The following is an 18390-nucleotide window of genomic DNA, read 5'->3' as shown; positions in this document are numbered from 1 at the left end:
GTATATTTAGTATTTATTTGTAGTTTAGTATATATACTATATTTAGTAAGTCTGTAGGTTTTCAAGTAAGTATTTGTTACACCAATTTAATAATTTTAACCCACTTCAAAATAGAATAGATTGGAGGTGGTTTTAATTTATTAAGAAAAGATTTTTTTAATGTTTTTTTAATAGAATTTTGTCGAGTGTTAGCTGTGACTTTTACACAATTTCATTTTAGGATGAGACAGAGACATCTTTGTCATGAATTTATCATCCAAAAATTATTTCACAGACGCCTCCAGTTTAAAAGACGCCATTAAAATCAAAGTGACTAGTTTACGCAAGCTTATGATAGATGGCGTTGTTCTCATATATAATAAAAAAATACTTTTGTACTAATATATTAGTCTTAGCTATTATTAAAATATGTTACTGAATAAAAAATAATATAAGTTATATTTATTCTGTTACCTTCTCTAATGATAACAAAAAAGTGAGACAATGACAAATTGACAACATAAGTACTTATTTGACAAGTAGTCCATAGATTAGATGTAGGTACTGTACTGTGTAGATCTGTGGTGTTGACTAGAAAGTATATTGAAATAAATAATTTCTCAATGAACTTTTCATTTCATGTGACACAAATTATTGACTTTTTGTTTAACTCATTCCCAGAAAAAAAGCTAGATGAATACGTGTATATATATGCGGTACATGGTGTTTCGCTTTTGATATAGTTGTGGAGACGACAACAAACTATTATAATTAGGTAAGGAACTAACATGTGAAAGTTTTACGAGACCTTTAGCTACGATTCAGTCCATCGTTAATCTCAGTACCTACCTAATACTCAGACATCATGTCTTACAAAGATTTCTTTGAAAACAATAAATCTCCAACCAAAAGAGAAATAAATACTGATGATCTTAATTTTATTGGAAATGACCCAGGAGCAACTAAATTCGGAAACTTTATTAACTATTACTCCTTTCATAGTGTTGGGCAAAGAATAAGTAATCTCAACCCAGAAATGTTTCCAGTTTTTGAACCAAACCAAACCATTGTCTGTCTGGATATTGGATGCAACACAGGAGAACTCACAATTGCTTTACATTCATATTTAAAAAAGGTTTTTCCTAACTGTAATGTAAAAATATTGGCAATTGATATTGACTCAAAATTAATTAAGAAAGCACAGAAATATTGCTCCAATTGTGATATTATTTATCAAACTGAAGATATAATGGATGCTGATAGTGGTAAATCCATAACAAATTATCTACATTCACATGGTCGAAATGATTTTGATATTGTATTTTGTTTCTCTGTGACACTGTGGATTCACATCAATAATGGAGATGAAGGTTTATTTAAATTAATAAACTTATTAAAATCTATTTCCCGGTCAATAGTAGTTGAACCTCAGCCATGGAAATGCTACAGAAATGCACAGAGAAGAATGAAAAGATCTGGAAGTGGCTTTCCTTTTTATGACGCATTAAAAATAAGAAGCAATGTAGACAGTGTTATTGAACAAAAAATATCAGAGAACACTCACAAGAAAGTATTTGAATCTCCAAATTCTAAGTGGAATAGAAAAGTCCAGAGCTTTCACAGAATATCAGATACCTAGTAATATAAAGTATTGTAATAAAACAGCTAAATTTTTTATTTCAAATGTGCTAACAACATCCCTAAGAATCAGCTGAATGCATTGGCCTTATGACATGTTATTACACAATATTTATTAAAATTGGAATTTATTTTTTATAAAAAAAAAACCCTTATTTGCTGTTTGTTTGTTGCTAACCTATTTTGTGTAACTACCCATATATAATCAGACAGATATCAACGATATGTATGTGTACTGCAAAATTAAAAAGTTTTAATATCGTGAAAGGATACTACTAGAATATGGCGATATCTATCTATACACCACAAGTCACAACAATAAAAAATAAAATTACGCAATGCTATCTGTCAAAAACAGCAAAAAACCTAAATCGCGCAAGCAAAGATTTCATTGATTGGAGCAATATATACAACCTAGTTCCCTAGGCATAACACCTATCCTGGTGGTCGAGCCGAATCATCCCTCCTGCTACAAGCTCATACATTTGATGCGAGCATCCCTGCTGGAAATAGAAAAAAACAAAAAATAAAGAAGTGTAGTCAACTTCTTTCCTTTGTGCAAAAATATGTGGGTCAGGCTTATTACGATTCTTCTTGTACAGCTATCTGAATTTAATAACTATCAGCTAAATATGGCCTTCAAGACTTCTGAGGTATTAAGATGTGATGATGTATGTCAGTGAAATATTTTTCCTTATTTCAATTTTTTTATTTATAGGCAACAATATATTTACATAAATAACATGAAAAACATCTCATTATTTGATGCTGTTACAGTTCCTCAACTAAGTAGTCACCTCTTCTGTGCCGGATTCAAATTCTAACTTTACATTATTTCCAAGTCCTTCCACATCCATTTCAGACTCCTGGGCATTCAACATATTGAGAGTAACCTGTAAGAAAAAGGTATAATGTAATAATGTAGAATACAAAACAACAATTTGGCAAATTGAAATTATCTTTCTAATGTTTATAACCCTCACTACAGAAGACTCAAACAAACAAGCTTATTCACCCATGGGGCAGAGTAGGACATCCATAAAAAACAGGATAAAATGAGTGCATATACTAAATCAATCTGCTGTGGAATAATTTCCATTTGTACCAGTACACATTCCAGCCATAAACTGCTAATTGCAGGTAATATTAACCTTATATAATAAACAAAATTATATGTAATATAATAATTTTGTTCATAAATAAATAAAATGAACGCATATTTCATTAAAACGCGATCTATTGGCCCATTTGTGAAAAAGCATTTCATCACTACATATTATAAAGTCTGCCTATTTTCTGTTGATGTTTGCACTCTTAGGTTGTGGATGGATCTTGTTCCAGTTTGAAACGTTGGAAAGAGGGGTTTTTGAAAAATTTATATCTTTAAATGCTAACCATGCATAGCTGAGGCATGTCGCTAGTTTACAAATAAAGGTAATTAAAACCTTTAATAAAATCCGAAATATTACCCTGATGATGATCTGGGTATTTTACATAATGTTAAAATTCTCTCTTCAGATCTGCTTGTTCCTGGCATTAAAACAACTGCAACCTTTTTACAGGCTCCTTACCCATATGATTGGTTGTGGTAAAAGCACTAAAAAGACATCTACATGAAGAGATTCAGGTTTTATGGTTTTATATTATAAAAATATACTTCTAGCCCCATACTTACAGTTGTTTTGTGCATTGCAATGAAACCCACCCACTAATTATTTGTGGCTACCTTCATAATTTGCTTATGGTTTCCTAATTTAAAAAATTACTAAGATTATGAGACCTGTTGTGATAAAGATGATGTGTGTAATGTATGCTGTGATTGAGCAGCAGGGGGGTTGCTAGCAGGTACTGCACGTTCTTCTGCAGGCTTCCTCTTGACTGGTGTTTTTACTTGCAAGCTGAAATCAGTAAGATATATATATATGAGATGTGTAAAGAGACAGATGCTGTATTTTTTCACCCAATTCTTCTACTTGAGCCTGGACATAGCAACGGGACTGTTTCCAGGATAGGCTTGTTGCTTCTTTCAAAAGATTTAGTAGTAGCAGTGTTAGTAATATACTCACTATTGATGTGATGGTTATGATTCCTATTAGCACTTATCTTCACAGATATTTTATTACTTCTAGACGTAAATTTTCTAAGGTTTGTTTATTTTGTGTTTATAAAAAAACAAAAGCTAAGTGCTTACTGTGGCCCATTAGCGTTTTTCTATTTTTGAGTACCTAGAATAAATAACTAATAATTCAATTACTTTAATATTTACCTAGGCACTGACTCTGCAGTTGGATGTAACATCATAGTCATTTCTGCCAATTTATTGAAAGCAGCTCCAGCCTCAGTAAATATTTCACCGACCTGTCATTATAACTTTATTAAATTCTCAACCAATAATTAGTAAGTTATTTGATAAAACATATTGATTAAAAATATTAGAAGTTTTCTTGCTATGAACTGTTGTGGAATGATTGTATTTACAAACTATTCAATATACACATACCTTTGCAGCAGAATTATTCATAGCGTTCAATTGTACCGTATTGTATTCAAGAAATATTTTGTTTGACAATACTCAAGGACAGCCGGTTTTATAAATAAATTTGACTACAGAGGTCGGTATCTTGGTCTCGAGTGTTTTTGTTTTCGATTCAGTCAGGGCACTTTAAGCCAAAATTAAATATTGATTTTGTTTGAACTCTTTCTTTTGACAGTCACTATAGGCTCGTCGAAAAAATATCGATATATCGATGTTATTTTTTCAATGTATCGATATTTTTGAGCGATATTTAATGTTTCGATTTATCGAGGTATCGATATAAAATTACAAGTATTGAAAAGGTATAAAAATCGATATTTTTTATAATTAAAAAATCCTAAATAAGAATACTTTTTTTATACTAACATTTTTTAACAAATTACATTTTTTTTGTCTTTGGTCGACTCGATTTACTGCGTTTTAATTTGGTACTTAAGTTGGCTTTTAAGTTGGCAACTCTGTCTGTCAATGTCATTTCAGTGTCAGTGTCTGTGCTTCAACTATCCGTCTGTTATCCGTCCGTATTATAACCTCAACGCGAGCGTATTTCTGCCTGCATTTGAGTTGATTATAGTTCTCAAACAATCTAACTAATTAAATCAATAATTAATTCACGTATATGAACAAAATAATTCGAGCATTCCAGTCATGTCTAGTGTTGTATGGAACTTTTTCAAAAAAATAGACAGACAAAACGTTTCATGTAATGTGTGTACACCGATATATCGATATTTTTAAATAAAAATATCAATATCGATATTGATATATTCAAAAATTATCGATACAATATATATCGATACTTTATTGCATTTCCGACATCCCTAAGTCACTATGTTTGTATTTGCATCAAAGATTTGTTCACTGCTGCACTCTGAATAAATGCCGCAAATATAACCAGGGTTGCCCACTTAGCGCATAATTGTCATTTTGTATTAAATACAAATTTTGTATATTGTCAAAAATTATTTAAAAAAGTTGGCAGGCAAGCCAAGTCTTTTCACATTAGTCCTTTAACCGCCAAGAACGGATTAATCCGCCAAAAATTTTCGTGCTCGAATCGCCAAGGACGGATATTTACGGTCATATACTAATGGTATATGACCGTAAATATCTGTCCTTTTAATCTGCCTTTTTGTTTGATAGATTCTGTATTACGAATATAAAAATAGGTGTCATTATGTGATAAATAGATGATGAAGTAGGTACACTTAAGTTTCATAATTAGAAGACTTAAAATTAATGTCTAAAGTTAAAGAAATTACTGATAGTATTTATGGAAAAGTGTATTGATATCCAACGCCAAGGCTAATTGACTGACACAAAAATCCACATAAATTAAACTACTACCGTTTATATTTACTTATTTATTATAAAACAAATAGAGCAATTGTTACTGTAGAAATAAATGAGTTTATTACGTAATTCTTTTCAAAACAATTTTTTTTTTATATGCTTTTGTTTCATTGTGTTACCGAGGAACCTATTGGAAATAAAATTACAATAAATAACAAAGTAACTCTTTCTATCTATCTGTTACGTGATATTTACCTAAAATAGTATGAAAAGAAAATTTCGAAAGAAATATCAATACCTATAGGTAGGTAATACTGAACATCTCCATTTGTTGTATGTATTTATTTGTCGTTTAATTAGCCTAGCGCTGGGGGCACGACAACTAAATTAAGCGTAGCGGTTAAAGGTTAGTAAAATAAACAACGCACCAAATAAAATTAAAGAAACATGGAACGTTATTAATAAAGAATCTGGCAAAATCAAAGATAGCGACAGAATTAACAAAATAGCTTCCGGTAACAAAAATATTTCTGAAACTCAGGACATAGTAAATGCTTTTGATAATTTCTTTTTTTTATTAATTTAATTATTATTGCATCTGATCCAGCTTTTATATTTAGTGGATGTATTGATGAAGGTATTTTTCCAAATTTAATTAAATGTAGCAAATTAATACCTTTATTCAAAAAAGGGAGAAAACAGTCCTTGGGAATTATAGACCTATTTCTATATTGACAGTTTTGAGCAAGGTGTTTGAGAAGATGATGATCAATCAAATGCAACAGATGCACTGACGCGGGAGTAGCACTTGTTACTCAAATCTACGACGCAGGGGAGGGGGGGGGGTATGTTCACAAGAATATGGGTTTGACCACAAATCAACTGAACTAATGGCATGGAGTAAAGTCAAACGGATCAATCGTCACAATGGGGGTGTTCCTCGGGGCTCAATTTTGGGACCATTCCTCTTCTTAGCATATGTCAATGACCTGCCTTTTATGGTGGTGCTGTTTGCCGATGACACTTCTTTATTATTTAAATTTGATCGTTATAGCGAAAATGTTACTCGTAGTTCGGTTAATAATATACTGTCGGCCATAACTATCTAGTTTTCAACCAACAATCTTCTTTTAAAGGCTAATAAGACCCAATGCATTAAATTTACCCTTCCAAACGTAAGGCAGGCCAATATTGACATAATACTGGAAGGCCAGAAATTAGAATTTGTTGAAAATACAAAGTTTTTAGGAATTATAATAGATGCAAAGCTACAGTGGGGTGCTCATATTTCTAAACTTTCCAATAGACTGAGCTCTGCCGCTTATGCTGTTAGGAGGATCCGACAATTGACAGATGTAGCTACAGCTAGGCTTGTTTATTTCAGCTATTTTCATAGCTTGTTATTTATCTTATGGTTTACCTATATGGGGTAGTGAGGCTGATATACAAACTATTTTTATAATTCAAAAAAGGGCCGTTCGCGCAATTTACTGTTTAGGACCAAGAGACTCGTTAAGACAACTCTTTAAGGAAATAAACAACCCTACAGTAGCGTCCCAGTATATTTTTGATCTTATAATGTATGTTAGGAAAAATACCTCTTTTTTTCCAAAAATTTGTGCCACAACTGATAGAAATTTACAACAAGTAAATATGACCCTCTTGTAGAAGAAGTACAATTATAAGAAGCTAACAGCCTTCATTCACACATAAGATTACAGAATGGACGAGATTTAATAGTTTTAAACAGGCATTTAACCCGAATGGGAACTTCGTCTAATACAGAAGATTGACTCTGATTCATCTTACTAATTGGGATACGGCAGAGTCAAATGAAGGGACAATAACTGAAGGACAGGAACCAGTTAATTTGAACTGCAACGTTTGACTAAAGTCCGATGTCCACCATCTAATCTTTAAGATTACGATCTTTCTCGAAAACCTTGGGAGAATGTGATGATATGCAACTTTCACACTAGCTTTAACACCTTATCTTAAAAGGAATATTTCATTTTTGTCACATAGGTACTCAAGTCACTGTATAATTTTATTGAATAAAGAATAAATAATAATTTACGGAGAATTGGTCAATTATTCTACAGCTTCCAATGTGTCATGTGTACCTGTTTATTTATTATTACATTTTTGCGGTCCGGTCGTACAAAAAAAGAACGGTAAGTATTAAGTACTTAATTCAGGTTTTATGCGCATAATTTCTTGTCCGTAGCTATATCAGATAGAAAATGTTCGCCGACCTTTTTTTTGCCGTCAACTACAAATCCCAAGTTTAAATAAAAATAATTTATGTACCTTTTTACTCACAATTACCTACATTTTGGCGCTAATTGTGTACCTTTTGGAAACTTGGGTATGGCAGCACAGCACTGCTTATCTCATAACCTAGGTAACCTCACAGAGTGATTGAAATACTTTTTATTAGTATCTCTAACTGTAATTCTCTGCGATCTTATTGCAAATATTATTTTATATAAAGTATTCAGACGCCTTATCTTGTGTTGTAGCGTCTCGTAAAGCTTCGTATTTCTTCTTTTATATAAATATTAACTATGACTCATTTTGCTGGCGCAATTAATAACAAACCCTTCGTTAAGTACAATAGACAACAAGAATATAAACATCCCAGTTTTCAGTGGAATCCACCACCTCAAAATAAACAAATGCATCAAAACAGAAATACGCAGTATAATGGATATCAGCATGGTTTCAATAACTCTGAACAACATTGGTGTGAAACTTGTGACAGAGGATTCAAAACATTGCAGCAACTTGAAGGACATAAACAACAACATCAGGTTTGAAATTATTTTACTTTTACATCTGCCATTGATTTTGTAGTGACCAACCAAAAACCAAGATGTGAAAGATTGTCTTGGTAGGTCTGGAATTAACCATTTATACTTAATTTAAAACCATTTTTCCCGCATGGGTGGTGTTGTCAAACACACATCCCTGCATAAAATCACATTTAATTTATATCCCCTGCAGGGTAGACAAAGTCCAGTCTTGAAAAAACTGGTAGACCACGTTCAGCTGTTATGTATGCCTGAATAATAGAATAGAGATTCAAATAGTGACATGTTGTTAGCCCATCATCTAATAGAAGATCCCTAGTTCATAAGCCTTTTACAACATCTGTCAGTGAAGATAGAGTGGTCTTTTTTCTAATGGGGCGGTTTCTGGCAGGAAGCCACACATCACACACATATGTATTTTTATTTATAATAGCAATAAAGTATCATTGAGTTAGTATTGTATAATGTAAATATCTTTGCATTGTGTCAATTTGTTCTATACAAAATTGTACTGTGTTATTTTATTTCCATGTTTATTAACAAATCTTAGAATGTCCACAATTTAATTTTTGACTGCCAAATTTATTTCGCAATGCCAATTTCTGTAAAATATAAAGAATGTCTACCTCATATTATATATTACCTACTCCCCTTTACATTATTATATTCAATCTCGCTAATGCTCAGGGTTGTACTGCTGTAAAAATGGTTCATCTGTTTAAAAGTTTCTGCATTTCAGAAACATACAAGCTTTTACATTTTAAATATTAAGAATTGAGTAAGTAGAAATTGATTTTTATCATTGTTAATTTTCAGAAATGTAATATTGATGGTTGTCAATTTGTTGCTCATCCAAAAGTTATTACAAAACACATTCAAATGCAACATTCTTCAGGTTTATATAAAAGAATAGCTAAATTGGATAACCCTGAAGAAATAAAAAAATGGATACAAGAAAGAAAGAAAAAGTATCCAACTAAAGAGAATATAGAGAGAAAATCAGCAGAAACAAAGGAGAAAATTGAGAGGGGTGAAAAAATGGGGCTCTGTCAAGGCAGGTTTCAGAAAAATGATTCGAAAGGTATGTACTTTGTAATTATATTGTCAGATCACTATTAATACAAAATCAGATTAAAAGTTAACAATTTGTAGTAAACTTAGGTACTATGCTAGTTTTATGAATTTTCATTTTGTTATGTTTTCTATTCTATTATAAATTTGTAAGGATTTATGTGGCTTTATTTCTTGTTCATGTTTCATAGTGTATTTCTTTTATGCAAGAACTACTAAACAGATTTTGATGAGATTTAGTACATACATACATAAAATCACGCCTCTTTCCTGGAGGGTTAGGCAAGGACTACCTCTTTCCACTTGCCACAATCTCTACATACTTCCTTTGCTTCATCCACATTCATAACTCTCTTCAAGCTTGGCGGTTTCGGGTACTCTTGACCTGACCCTTTACCAAGACACTCTTAATTTGATCAAGATATATCTGCGTAGTCAACCTGCTTTCATTCATGCACTGCATTTATTCTGCTTTCGTGCTTTTCTTTTCTTTTGCCATACCCAACTTTCACTCCCATACATTAATGTCGGGACCAACACGCCCCTATGCACAGCCAGTCGAGCCTTTTTGGATAGTTTCTGACTGCTCATAAAGGCATGCAAAGCTCCATTCACCATGTTCCCTGTTCACACTAGCCATCTGATGTAAACTTTGATCCTAGATATACAAACTTTCTTCACTTGCTCAACTTTTTCTCCTCCAATCAAAATATTACATGTTGTCATTTCTTTCTCCATTTCAAAAACCAGTATTTTAGTTTTACTTACGTTCACTTTTATTCCTTTCTCTTTCAAAGCTTCATGCATACAGTTTACCATCTCCTGTAACTCCTCCGCTGGTGACGCCAGTCTAACCTGATCGTCGGCATAGAGCAGACATTTGACGAGTAACTCATTCCTCCTTAATCAATCCACTTTCAGACTCTTTCAAAGCTGTCAAACAACTATCCATAAATTAGAGATAGAGATTTAGTACATAGGTAGAATATAACCTAGAATTACAGATAGAGTACTTTTTATTTCAAAATTCCCATGGGAGCATAGCCTCAGATCGCAGATTAAATGATTTCTAATTTTTTAACAAAAAATTTTACAGGTTTTTCAATGAAACGAAAGAACAATTACAATGATGGATGTAATAATCACAAATTAAAAAGACATGTCAAACAAAATAATTTCGATAAATCTAATCATTTAAAAGATAAATCTAAAATTGAGGCACTACCAAAAAACATTAATACTATTGCATTTTCAAATCAAACTAGGAAACTAAGACCATTTGCTGGAATTCAAAATATGTATATAGACAGTGACTCTAATGAAGAAATAGAACAACTTGATTCCACTTTTGATATAGAATATGATGATTGTGAAACATTACATTCAATTGAAGAAGTAAAGACTGAAAAGATGACATCATTTTGTGGTGCTTTAACTTCGTTAATGTGTAATTATGGATCATCAGATGAAGAAAATACAGAAGCTAAATCAAAAAGTATTCAGGAAGAAGACAATTTGACTATAAAAGATAATAAAGATACAAAGTATATACAAAAAATTAACACACCCAAAGTAGATGTGAATGACAAAAGTGATGATGATAGTGGTCCTGAAGAAGCCACTGTGGTCAAGGTTAATGAAGATTTAATTAGTAATAAATCTGCAGCCAACATAAATGTAACTTCTAAACCAGCCCCAAGAAGAAATATTCCTGTTAAAGAAAACAAGCGCTCACATATAAGACCTAAACCCAAAGTACCATCAACACTTCTTCAAAAGTTACTGCAAAAAGAAGTCCGACATGAGAGGAATGTTATTTTACAATGCGTAAGGCATATTGTCAAGAATAATTATTTTGAAAATTAGCTACCTACTAGTGTTACTTAATATATTTTAATAATAAATAAAGTTTTTTTTATTATTTAACACTTTCCATGCGGGACCATTTATCCCGCCGTCTCTGTACTGTACGGGCGATTCTGTACGAGGTCCAAATTCTGCACAACGATGGGCGAGATATTACGTCCTAACAAAGATGTTTTTCTGTAGAGGGCGGCATCAATGCCTCCTGGCGATTCAGAAGCGGCGTAATATTAAGTTTTCAACAAAGAACCTGGTTTTCAAAATTATAGGTACAGACAACTCGGGTGCTGGCATACGAGAAACATTTATCCGAATGTGGTGCATCGGTGGCCGAATCGCTAAAACAAGCACAGGTTCGAATCCCACCTCGGGCATGTACCAATGACTATTTTCGAAGTTATATCATGAGGAAACCTATACATTCAGGCACGCACCTGGATGTGTAACCATATGATCCAACACGGGTTAGGTTCCTACTACAAAGGTTACGCCGTTACAGAATGAACGTCAAGATGACGGAGCCACCCCGCAACACAAATATTGTCGAACCAGCCCTTAGTACCTGGTTTGTACCTAAATCAAAAAATTTTGTACCTCAAAGAATTCAAAAATATCGATTGTGATATGTGGTTCCTCCATCTTGACGTCAAAATGGAGGAACCACCTTCGTTTCTTATAAAAATATAATGTATACCGTCGAGATGACCACACGGACACTTAGTACCTCCCAAGATCTTATCGCTATAATCGTTTTTTAAAGTAGTTTTTTCAGAAAATAAAATTTGAACTAAATCCTAAACGCCTAGAACTATTTTGAAGTAAAGTTTTCGTTTAATACATTTTGCTATAATTAATCACAGGCACTTCTGTCATTTTCTTTTTGTTAATTATTACTGCTTTAAAAAACGATTATAGCGATAAGATCTTGGGAGGTACTAACCAGGTACTAAGTGTCCGTGTGGTCATCTCGACGGTATACGTTTTTTTTATAAGAAACGAAGGTGGTTCCTCCATTTTGACGTCAAGATAGAGGAACCACATATCACAATCGATATTTTTGAATTCTTTGAGGTACAAAATTTTTTGATATAGGTACCAAAAGGTACAAACCAGGTACTAAGGGCTGGTTCGACAATATTTGTGTTTTGCGAGGTGGCTCAGTCATCTTGACGTTCATGTTACAGACGGGAGTTGCTCTACTCGTTAAGCGGGAAACCAATTTAAGGCAAAAGATGACGCCCGCCGCAAGGAAAGGGTAGGTCTTTTCGTAAACTGCATCTCTCGACTGAAGATCTAGTGGTCTGAGGTCCAAGCCTCTATATTGTGTACTCCCGAGTTGTGGTAGGAAGTCCCAACCTGATCTAAGGTCCTAAAGGTCTTTTTAATAAATTGTAATTGTATGTAGCTAACGTAATAAACATTTTCGAATATCAGCAAGTATCTACGTCTTAAACAATACATAAATAACCATGAGCTGTGGCCTTAATTTTTTCAAAAGTGCTGCAAAAGTCTACCCACAAGGGATATACTAAACGTATTACAATGTATGATTTTAAAAATTAACAGGTAGGTAGGGTATACCAGAAATACACGTGCTTTGTAATGTCAATTACATTTATTTGTTATTTTAATCCTATTTATTTAGGATTGAGGAGCTGCAGCAGGGGCGGTGGTGGCTGCAGCTTCTTCCCGGATGCGATCCTTCTTGAGAGTACCCATGAAGGCGGCCTTGTCAGCCGGCGTCTGGAAGCGACCGTGACCAAACTTGGACGATGTATCAATGAACTTGAGGTTGATTTTCTCGAGAGCGGCCCTCTTGGTGTGAACTCGGAGCGACTGTAATATGTAAGTAATTAATAATTTAATGCCGAAATTTTCACTTGCTTTAATTTACCACTAACACCAAATTTTAATATTGAACGTTTGTAATAAAAATAATTTGACGGCCTCGGTTGCGCAGCAGTAGTGCGCTTGTCTGTGACACCGGAGGTACCAGGTTCGAATGCCCCCGGCCAGGGTATGATGGGAAACTAACTTTCTCCGATTGACCTGGGTCTTGGATGTATATCTATGTAAGTATTTATTACAAAACTAGCTGTTGCCCGCGACTTAGCGTAAATTTCGAGTTGAATCATCAATTTCAAATTTATCATCATCAAAATGAATCATGAAAGTCAGAAGACGGACAAAACTGTAAAAAAAAATTATCTGTTTCAGTCAAAATATTAAATGTACAGACAAAATACTTTTACCATTAAATTATATGTATAGATATAATTATTGTTGAGTTAGTATCTCGTAACACAAGTTTCGAACTTACTTTGAGGCTAACTCAATCTGTGTAATTTGTCCGTATATATTTATTTTGTTTTTTTTTTATTATTAGTAACCCAAATCAAGCAACCACATTGCCACAAGTGATTCCAAGCTGATTTGGCAAATGTTTTTTTAAAAACTATGAATATGAATGAAAATCTAATTCACCTTTCTAAGAGTGATGACTCGTTTCTTAGGTCCCATACAGCAACCCTTGATCATCACAAAATCATTGTTTACTTCTCCATAGTGAGGGAAACCACCCATAGGTGTGATAGACTTCTCAGACAGGTCATATTCAGTAGAAGCATTGTTCTTGATAACCTTCCCATCCTTAGTGTGGATACCTGGAAGAAGGTAATTTTTCTATTAGTAGACAGTCTTTATTATATTAACAGGGATACTTAAGGTTCAGAAACTTTTTCTTCTAGATTTTTGAAAAGGTTACTGAAGGAAGAAATTACTCAATAAACTTTGACATCATACATTTCTTAAGTTACTAAGCACAAGTGTAGAAAAAACAAACTTACTGCAATCATAATAAAAAAAAAAATAGGGGATAATTACCTTGTCCAATACGGTATATTTTTTTGTTCATCTCGGTACGGTGGTGATAGCCCTTCTGACCAGCACGAGCTACAGTGAAGGACACTCTTGATGGATGCCATGCTCCAATACAAGCAACCTTTCGCAGACCTTTATGGGTCTTACGTGGAAGCTTCTTGGTGTGCCAACGTGAAGTCACACCTGAAATTTTATTCAAATTAAAATAAGATGACAAAAAGTAATAGGTAATAATTTTTTAATTTACATAAACTTAAATACTTATATTACAAATTGACAAAATAATTAAACTAAGACATTTTATTGTTTAGTTTTACTGACTTTGTTTTGAAATAAAATGGTATACAAAAAGACAAATTACCTTTGTATCCTTTGCCCTTTGTGACTCCAATGCAGTCAATCATCTCATCTTGAGCAAATACAGAATCAACTGGGATGGGTTTCTCCAAGTGCTCTCTAGCCCATTTCACTTTATCTTCAATAGTCCCACCATTGACCTGGATCTCCATAATATGAGCCTTCTTTTGGCGTTGTTTCAGCAACTTCATCTGAGTATGCGCAATAATCCTGACTACACTACAGTAACGGATCATTTTCTTGAAATCTTTTTCAATTGATTTCCGGCCCAGCTCATCTTGCCATTTCTTGCTAGACTTGGTAAAGGCCTTCTTCTTGCACTTGTACCTATTAAGGGCACATATCAAAGTTGTCTCTGTAAGAAAAACCAAGTAGCCTCATCGTTGAGCGGAGACCACTTGGTAATAATGTGCTTGTGGCACATTGGACAAAATGCTCTCATCAGAGATTGGAGAGCTATTTGAGAGAATTAGTTATATATGTATATATATAGTTAAATATTTATAAACAAGCCCGTTGAAAATAATAAGACAGTTTTACACACTAAACGGATCATAAAAAATTGGTAATACAGGAATAAACATAAAATCTCACCAATTCTTATAGAAGCGACGACGGCAGTCTTCCGACATGTGCTCAGCCCACACAGTGAGCAAAGCACGGAGACCATGCGGAGTTTCAATGTAACCAACTACTCCGACGCACACCATTGGTGGTGTCTCGATGATAGTTACGGCTTCCACAATCTCCTTCTTGTTGATCTCTGATGAAATAAATTAACGTTCAATGTGCATAATGAAATGAAATAGTTATAAAATACGATAGAGGATTTAATATGCACTCACTTGAACCAGGACGGTCAGGTTCACGAACCACGTGGGTCATACCAGCCTTGTAACCAATAAATGCGGTTAGATGCACAGGTTTGCTAGGATCATCTTTGGGGAATGCCTTCACTTTACCACGATGACGACGGGACCGCTTCTTGGGGTAGAATCCCATAGACCCATGGCGGGGTGCAGAGAATTTCCTGTGCGACTGAAATTTTTGATGACTAGATTAATGTATGAACCAAAACAATTTACAAAACGACTTACTAAAATAATACATCAGTCCGCCCTAGATAAATCTTCACATTGAATCAGGTTCTAACCGTGATTTATTTGATAGGTTATTCATCACTTGAAACACCATTTACATTAATAATCAGAATTAGTTTGCAAACAGACATCGTTTTGCTTAAAAAATGTATTTTTATTATAAGATTCAAAACGATGACTATGATTACAATTAATTAAATTTCGGAGACCGAACACTTACCATGTCTGAAGACAACCGCAACGAAAATGGCCGATATCGAAGTCGTAATTTGCTTTCGTTCTTGTTTTTTTTTTATTACAGTTGGCAATACAGAAAATTGCTAGCGGGTGACAGACGTATTAATGTGCATGGACTAGTTTTAATGGAGAGTCCGAGACCGAGACCTATTTTCGCGTAAGCGCAAGTTACCTATGTTTTTAAATCTGTGGTAAGTGCTTATAAACGCTAAAATAAAAACACACTTTTTTCCCAGAGGGGTAGACAGCACTATGTCTTTGTACTTGCCACGATTGTTTCATACATTTTTCGTTTTATGCTCGTATTTTTTTTTAAATCTCTTTAAGGAAGATCGACGGCTGGGTAGTCTTGATCTTATCTTTCACCAGGAGGGACCAGATATGATCAAGTTACTTTCATCTAGATCATCCCTTTACAACGTTCCCATTTACATGCTCCTTGTATATTCGCTTTCATCCTCTTCACACGACCAAGCCAAGCGTTGCCATTTCTAGTCCTGTCACATATCTTCCTTCTTTCTATATTCTTCCAGCTGCTCCATAACCTGTCACTCACTTTTACATCGACCTTTCTCTTGATTGCTTGAGCCTTTTGAACATTTGCCTACTTATAGAGGAACACAATAATCTTTTTCCTTCAATTAAAATCTTAGTCTGTCATTTATTCGGCTTTTTCGTGAAACAATGCTTTTATCCGGGGGCAAGGCAGTGCCTCGCTAAGTCGAGCAAAAAAAAAGCGGCACTGCCGTACCAACCTTTTCTTGAAGCAATTCAGGCTATTTTCGACCCCCCTATAATTTTGTTGTGGATAAAACAAGAAGCCTGAATTTATTAAAATCAGGTATATTTAAAATTTCAGTCAATTTGAAGCAGTAGTTTAAGAATGACAACTTATTAAAAATTTCTGAAAATTGTCACTCACTGACTGACTGACTCGCCGATCATCAAAAGTCCAAGGCACTTATAGCAGGCTTATTATATAATGAGAAGAAGAGTGTTTGTTTGGTCTTTCAGGCTGGAAGGAAATGTCCGAATTCTGTTCCAGACATTAAACTAAATAAGACTCCCTTTCAGTTTATGAATTCAAATATCTGGGACACTGGCTGACTTCCGATCTAAAGGATAATGCAGACATTGAGCGGGAACGTAGGGCGCTTTCGATGCGTGCTAACATGATAGCCCGTAGATTTGCACGTTGTTCTAGACCAATTAAAATAACTCTCTTTAGAGCATATTGTATGTCCTTCTACACGAGCAGTCTATGGGTGCAATATACGAAAAAGCAATTTAGCGCCCTGCGGGTCCAGTACAATGATGCCTTCAGGGTGCTGTTGGGGTTGTCTCGACGTTGCAGCGCGTCGGGGATGTTCGCCGAGCCGAGGCACGTGTGGATTGTTTCTACTCTACCATGCGCAATCGGTGCACATCCCTGGCGAGCAGGCTCCGGGACAGCTCCAACAGTATTCTGAGGTTTGCCACCCATGTAAATTTTCAGTATGTGAATCATTGCTCAATGATACACATTCTGAGGAACGAACAGGTGTATCTAATGTTTTTTGTATGTCTTTGTATGTACTTACTAACATTATTTTTAAGATTTTATTTTACTAACAAAAATTGATCCAAAGTTGATCATGAATAAACAATTAAAAAAAAAATAGAAGCTTCAAATTAAGAATACGAATAGATTTTAGTGTCTTAATCATGGAAAAACCTAAATATTTTTTAATTTCGGTCCATTTTTCTAAATACACCAACTGCATGAATAACTTTGTAATCCCATATAAATGTATAGGATTACAACGTTGCAGGTACATTTGCAGTTAATGAATCATTATTACTGTATAATAGTATTATTACTATATGAGGCATAACGGGAGAGGAAAGAAAGAAGAAAGAAAGAAAAATCTTTATTTGGCGCAAGATGTAACATAACATTTTCATTAGAGGGTATAGGGTGGGTAAGGGTGTGTTTAGTCCATGAAACTGAATAACATTATTACTTGTAAAATGGTCGACGGAATGAAAAACACATGATTGCACATGTCTTGAAGTACGAAAATCTAAGAAATAAATATAATGGTACCAAAAAGTAGGACTCAAGAAGTGAGATGCCATCAAAAACATCCTGTAAAAAACCCAAGTCTCGCAGCTCAGTCTTTCTACCGTAAAAAGTTGTGAGATCCATGTAATACCAAGTCGGTTAATCTATTTAGTCTCTACTAAAAAGGACCTTCTGTTTCAAGTTATTACATAAGTTATTATCATGCCAATATTAAAAATATTTTATTACGTTTGAACAAATACATCGACTTGGACATCACATGATTTGATTATAAGTATATATCACACTACACAGCACGACGGGCCAGCAACCGGAATTTCTCACCAAAGTCCTTCAGAATATGATGATTGAGGTGAGTATCTTAAAGAAGTTAATGCTTCATCATACACATGCATATGCTGAGTGGAAACCCTTTTGGTCGCATCATGTATTTTTTTTTTATTTTTATTTCTATGTTTAAGAATGAAAATGTTATGTTACATCTTGCGCCAAATAAAGATTTTTCTTTCTTTCTTTCTTCTTGCTCCTGAAATTTTATGACTAACACAATTTTGTCAA

The 18390-nt window shown here is 34.0% G+C and overlaps 4 protein-coding genes and 1 non-coding gene across 5 annotated transcripts; 2 read left to right on the top strand and 3 right to left on the bottom strand.

Moving 5' to 3' along the window:
• Positions 1–551: 551 nt before the first annotated feature.
• LOC106133575 (probable RNA methyltransferase CG11342) lies at positions 552–1618 on the top strand. Its single transcript, XM_013333357.2, has one exon. It carries the CDS (start codon positions 845–847, stop codon positions 1616–1618), a length of 774 nt encoding a protein of 257 aa, XP_013188811.2. The 5' UTR covers positions 552–844.
• Positions 1042–4335, bottom strand: LOC106133581 (chromatin complexes subunit BAP18-like). The gene is made up of 4 exons (XM_013333363.2): positions 4118–4335; positions 3884–3975; positions 3398–3515; positions 1042–2510 (listed from the first exon to the last, which is right to left on the bottom strand). The coding sequence occupies exons 1-4, from the start codon at positions 4136–4138 to the stop codon at positions 2403–2405; spliced, it is 339 nt and encodes a 112-aa protein (XP_013188817.1). The 5' UTR covers positions 4139–4335; the 3' UTR covers positions 1042–2402.
• Positions 4336–7831: 3496 nt separating this feature from the next.
• On the top strand, positions 7832–11251 carry LOC106133595 (nuclear FMR1 interacting protein 1). The gene is made up of 3 exons (XM_013333383.2): positions 7832–8259; positions 9076–9340; positions 10427–11251. Exons 1-3 carry the CDS (start codon positions 8014–8016, stop codon positions 11194–11196), a joined length of 1281 nt encoding a protein of 426 aa, XP_013188837.2. The 5' UTR covers positions 7832–8013; the 3' UTR covers positions 11197–11251.
• A 1538-nt stretch (positions 11252–12789) lies between these two features.
• On the bottom strand, positions 12790–15877 carry LOC106133596 (large ribosomal subunit protein uL3). Its single transcript, XM_013333384.2, has 7 exons — positions 15751–15877; positions 15276–15468; positions 15025–15193; positions 14435–14757; positions 14077–14256; positions 13678–13856; positions 12790–13029 (listed from the first exon to the last, which is right to left on the bottom strand). Exons 1-7 carry the CDS (start codon positions 15751–15753, stop codon positions 12835–12837), a joined length of 1242 nt encoding a protein of 413 aa, XP_013188838.1. The 5' UTR covers positions 15754–15877; the 3' UTR covers positions 12790–12834.
• LOC132902397 (small nucleolar RNA U43) lies at positions 15536–15612 on the bottom strand. The gene has a single exon (XR_009657119.1). It is a non-coding gene; the product is annotated as a small nucleolar RNA U43 (small nucleolar RNA).
• Positions 15878–18390: the final 2513 nt, after the last annotated feature.

Source organism: Amyelois transitella, chromosome 2, assembly GCF_032362555.1.
Source record: "Amyelois transitella isolate CPQ chromosome 2, ilAmyTran1.1, whole genome shotgun sequence".
NCBI classification, from domain to species: Eukaryota; Metazoa; Arthropoda; class Insecta; order Lepidoptera; family Pyralidae; genus Amyelois; species Amyelois transitella.
Note: the sequence above shows the minus strand (reverse complement) of the source record. Positions and strands in the feature narration are given on the sequence as shown.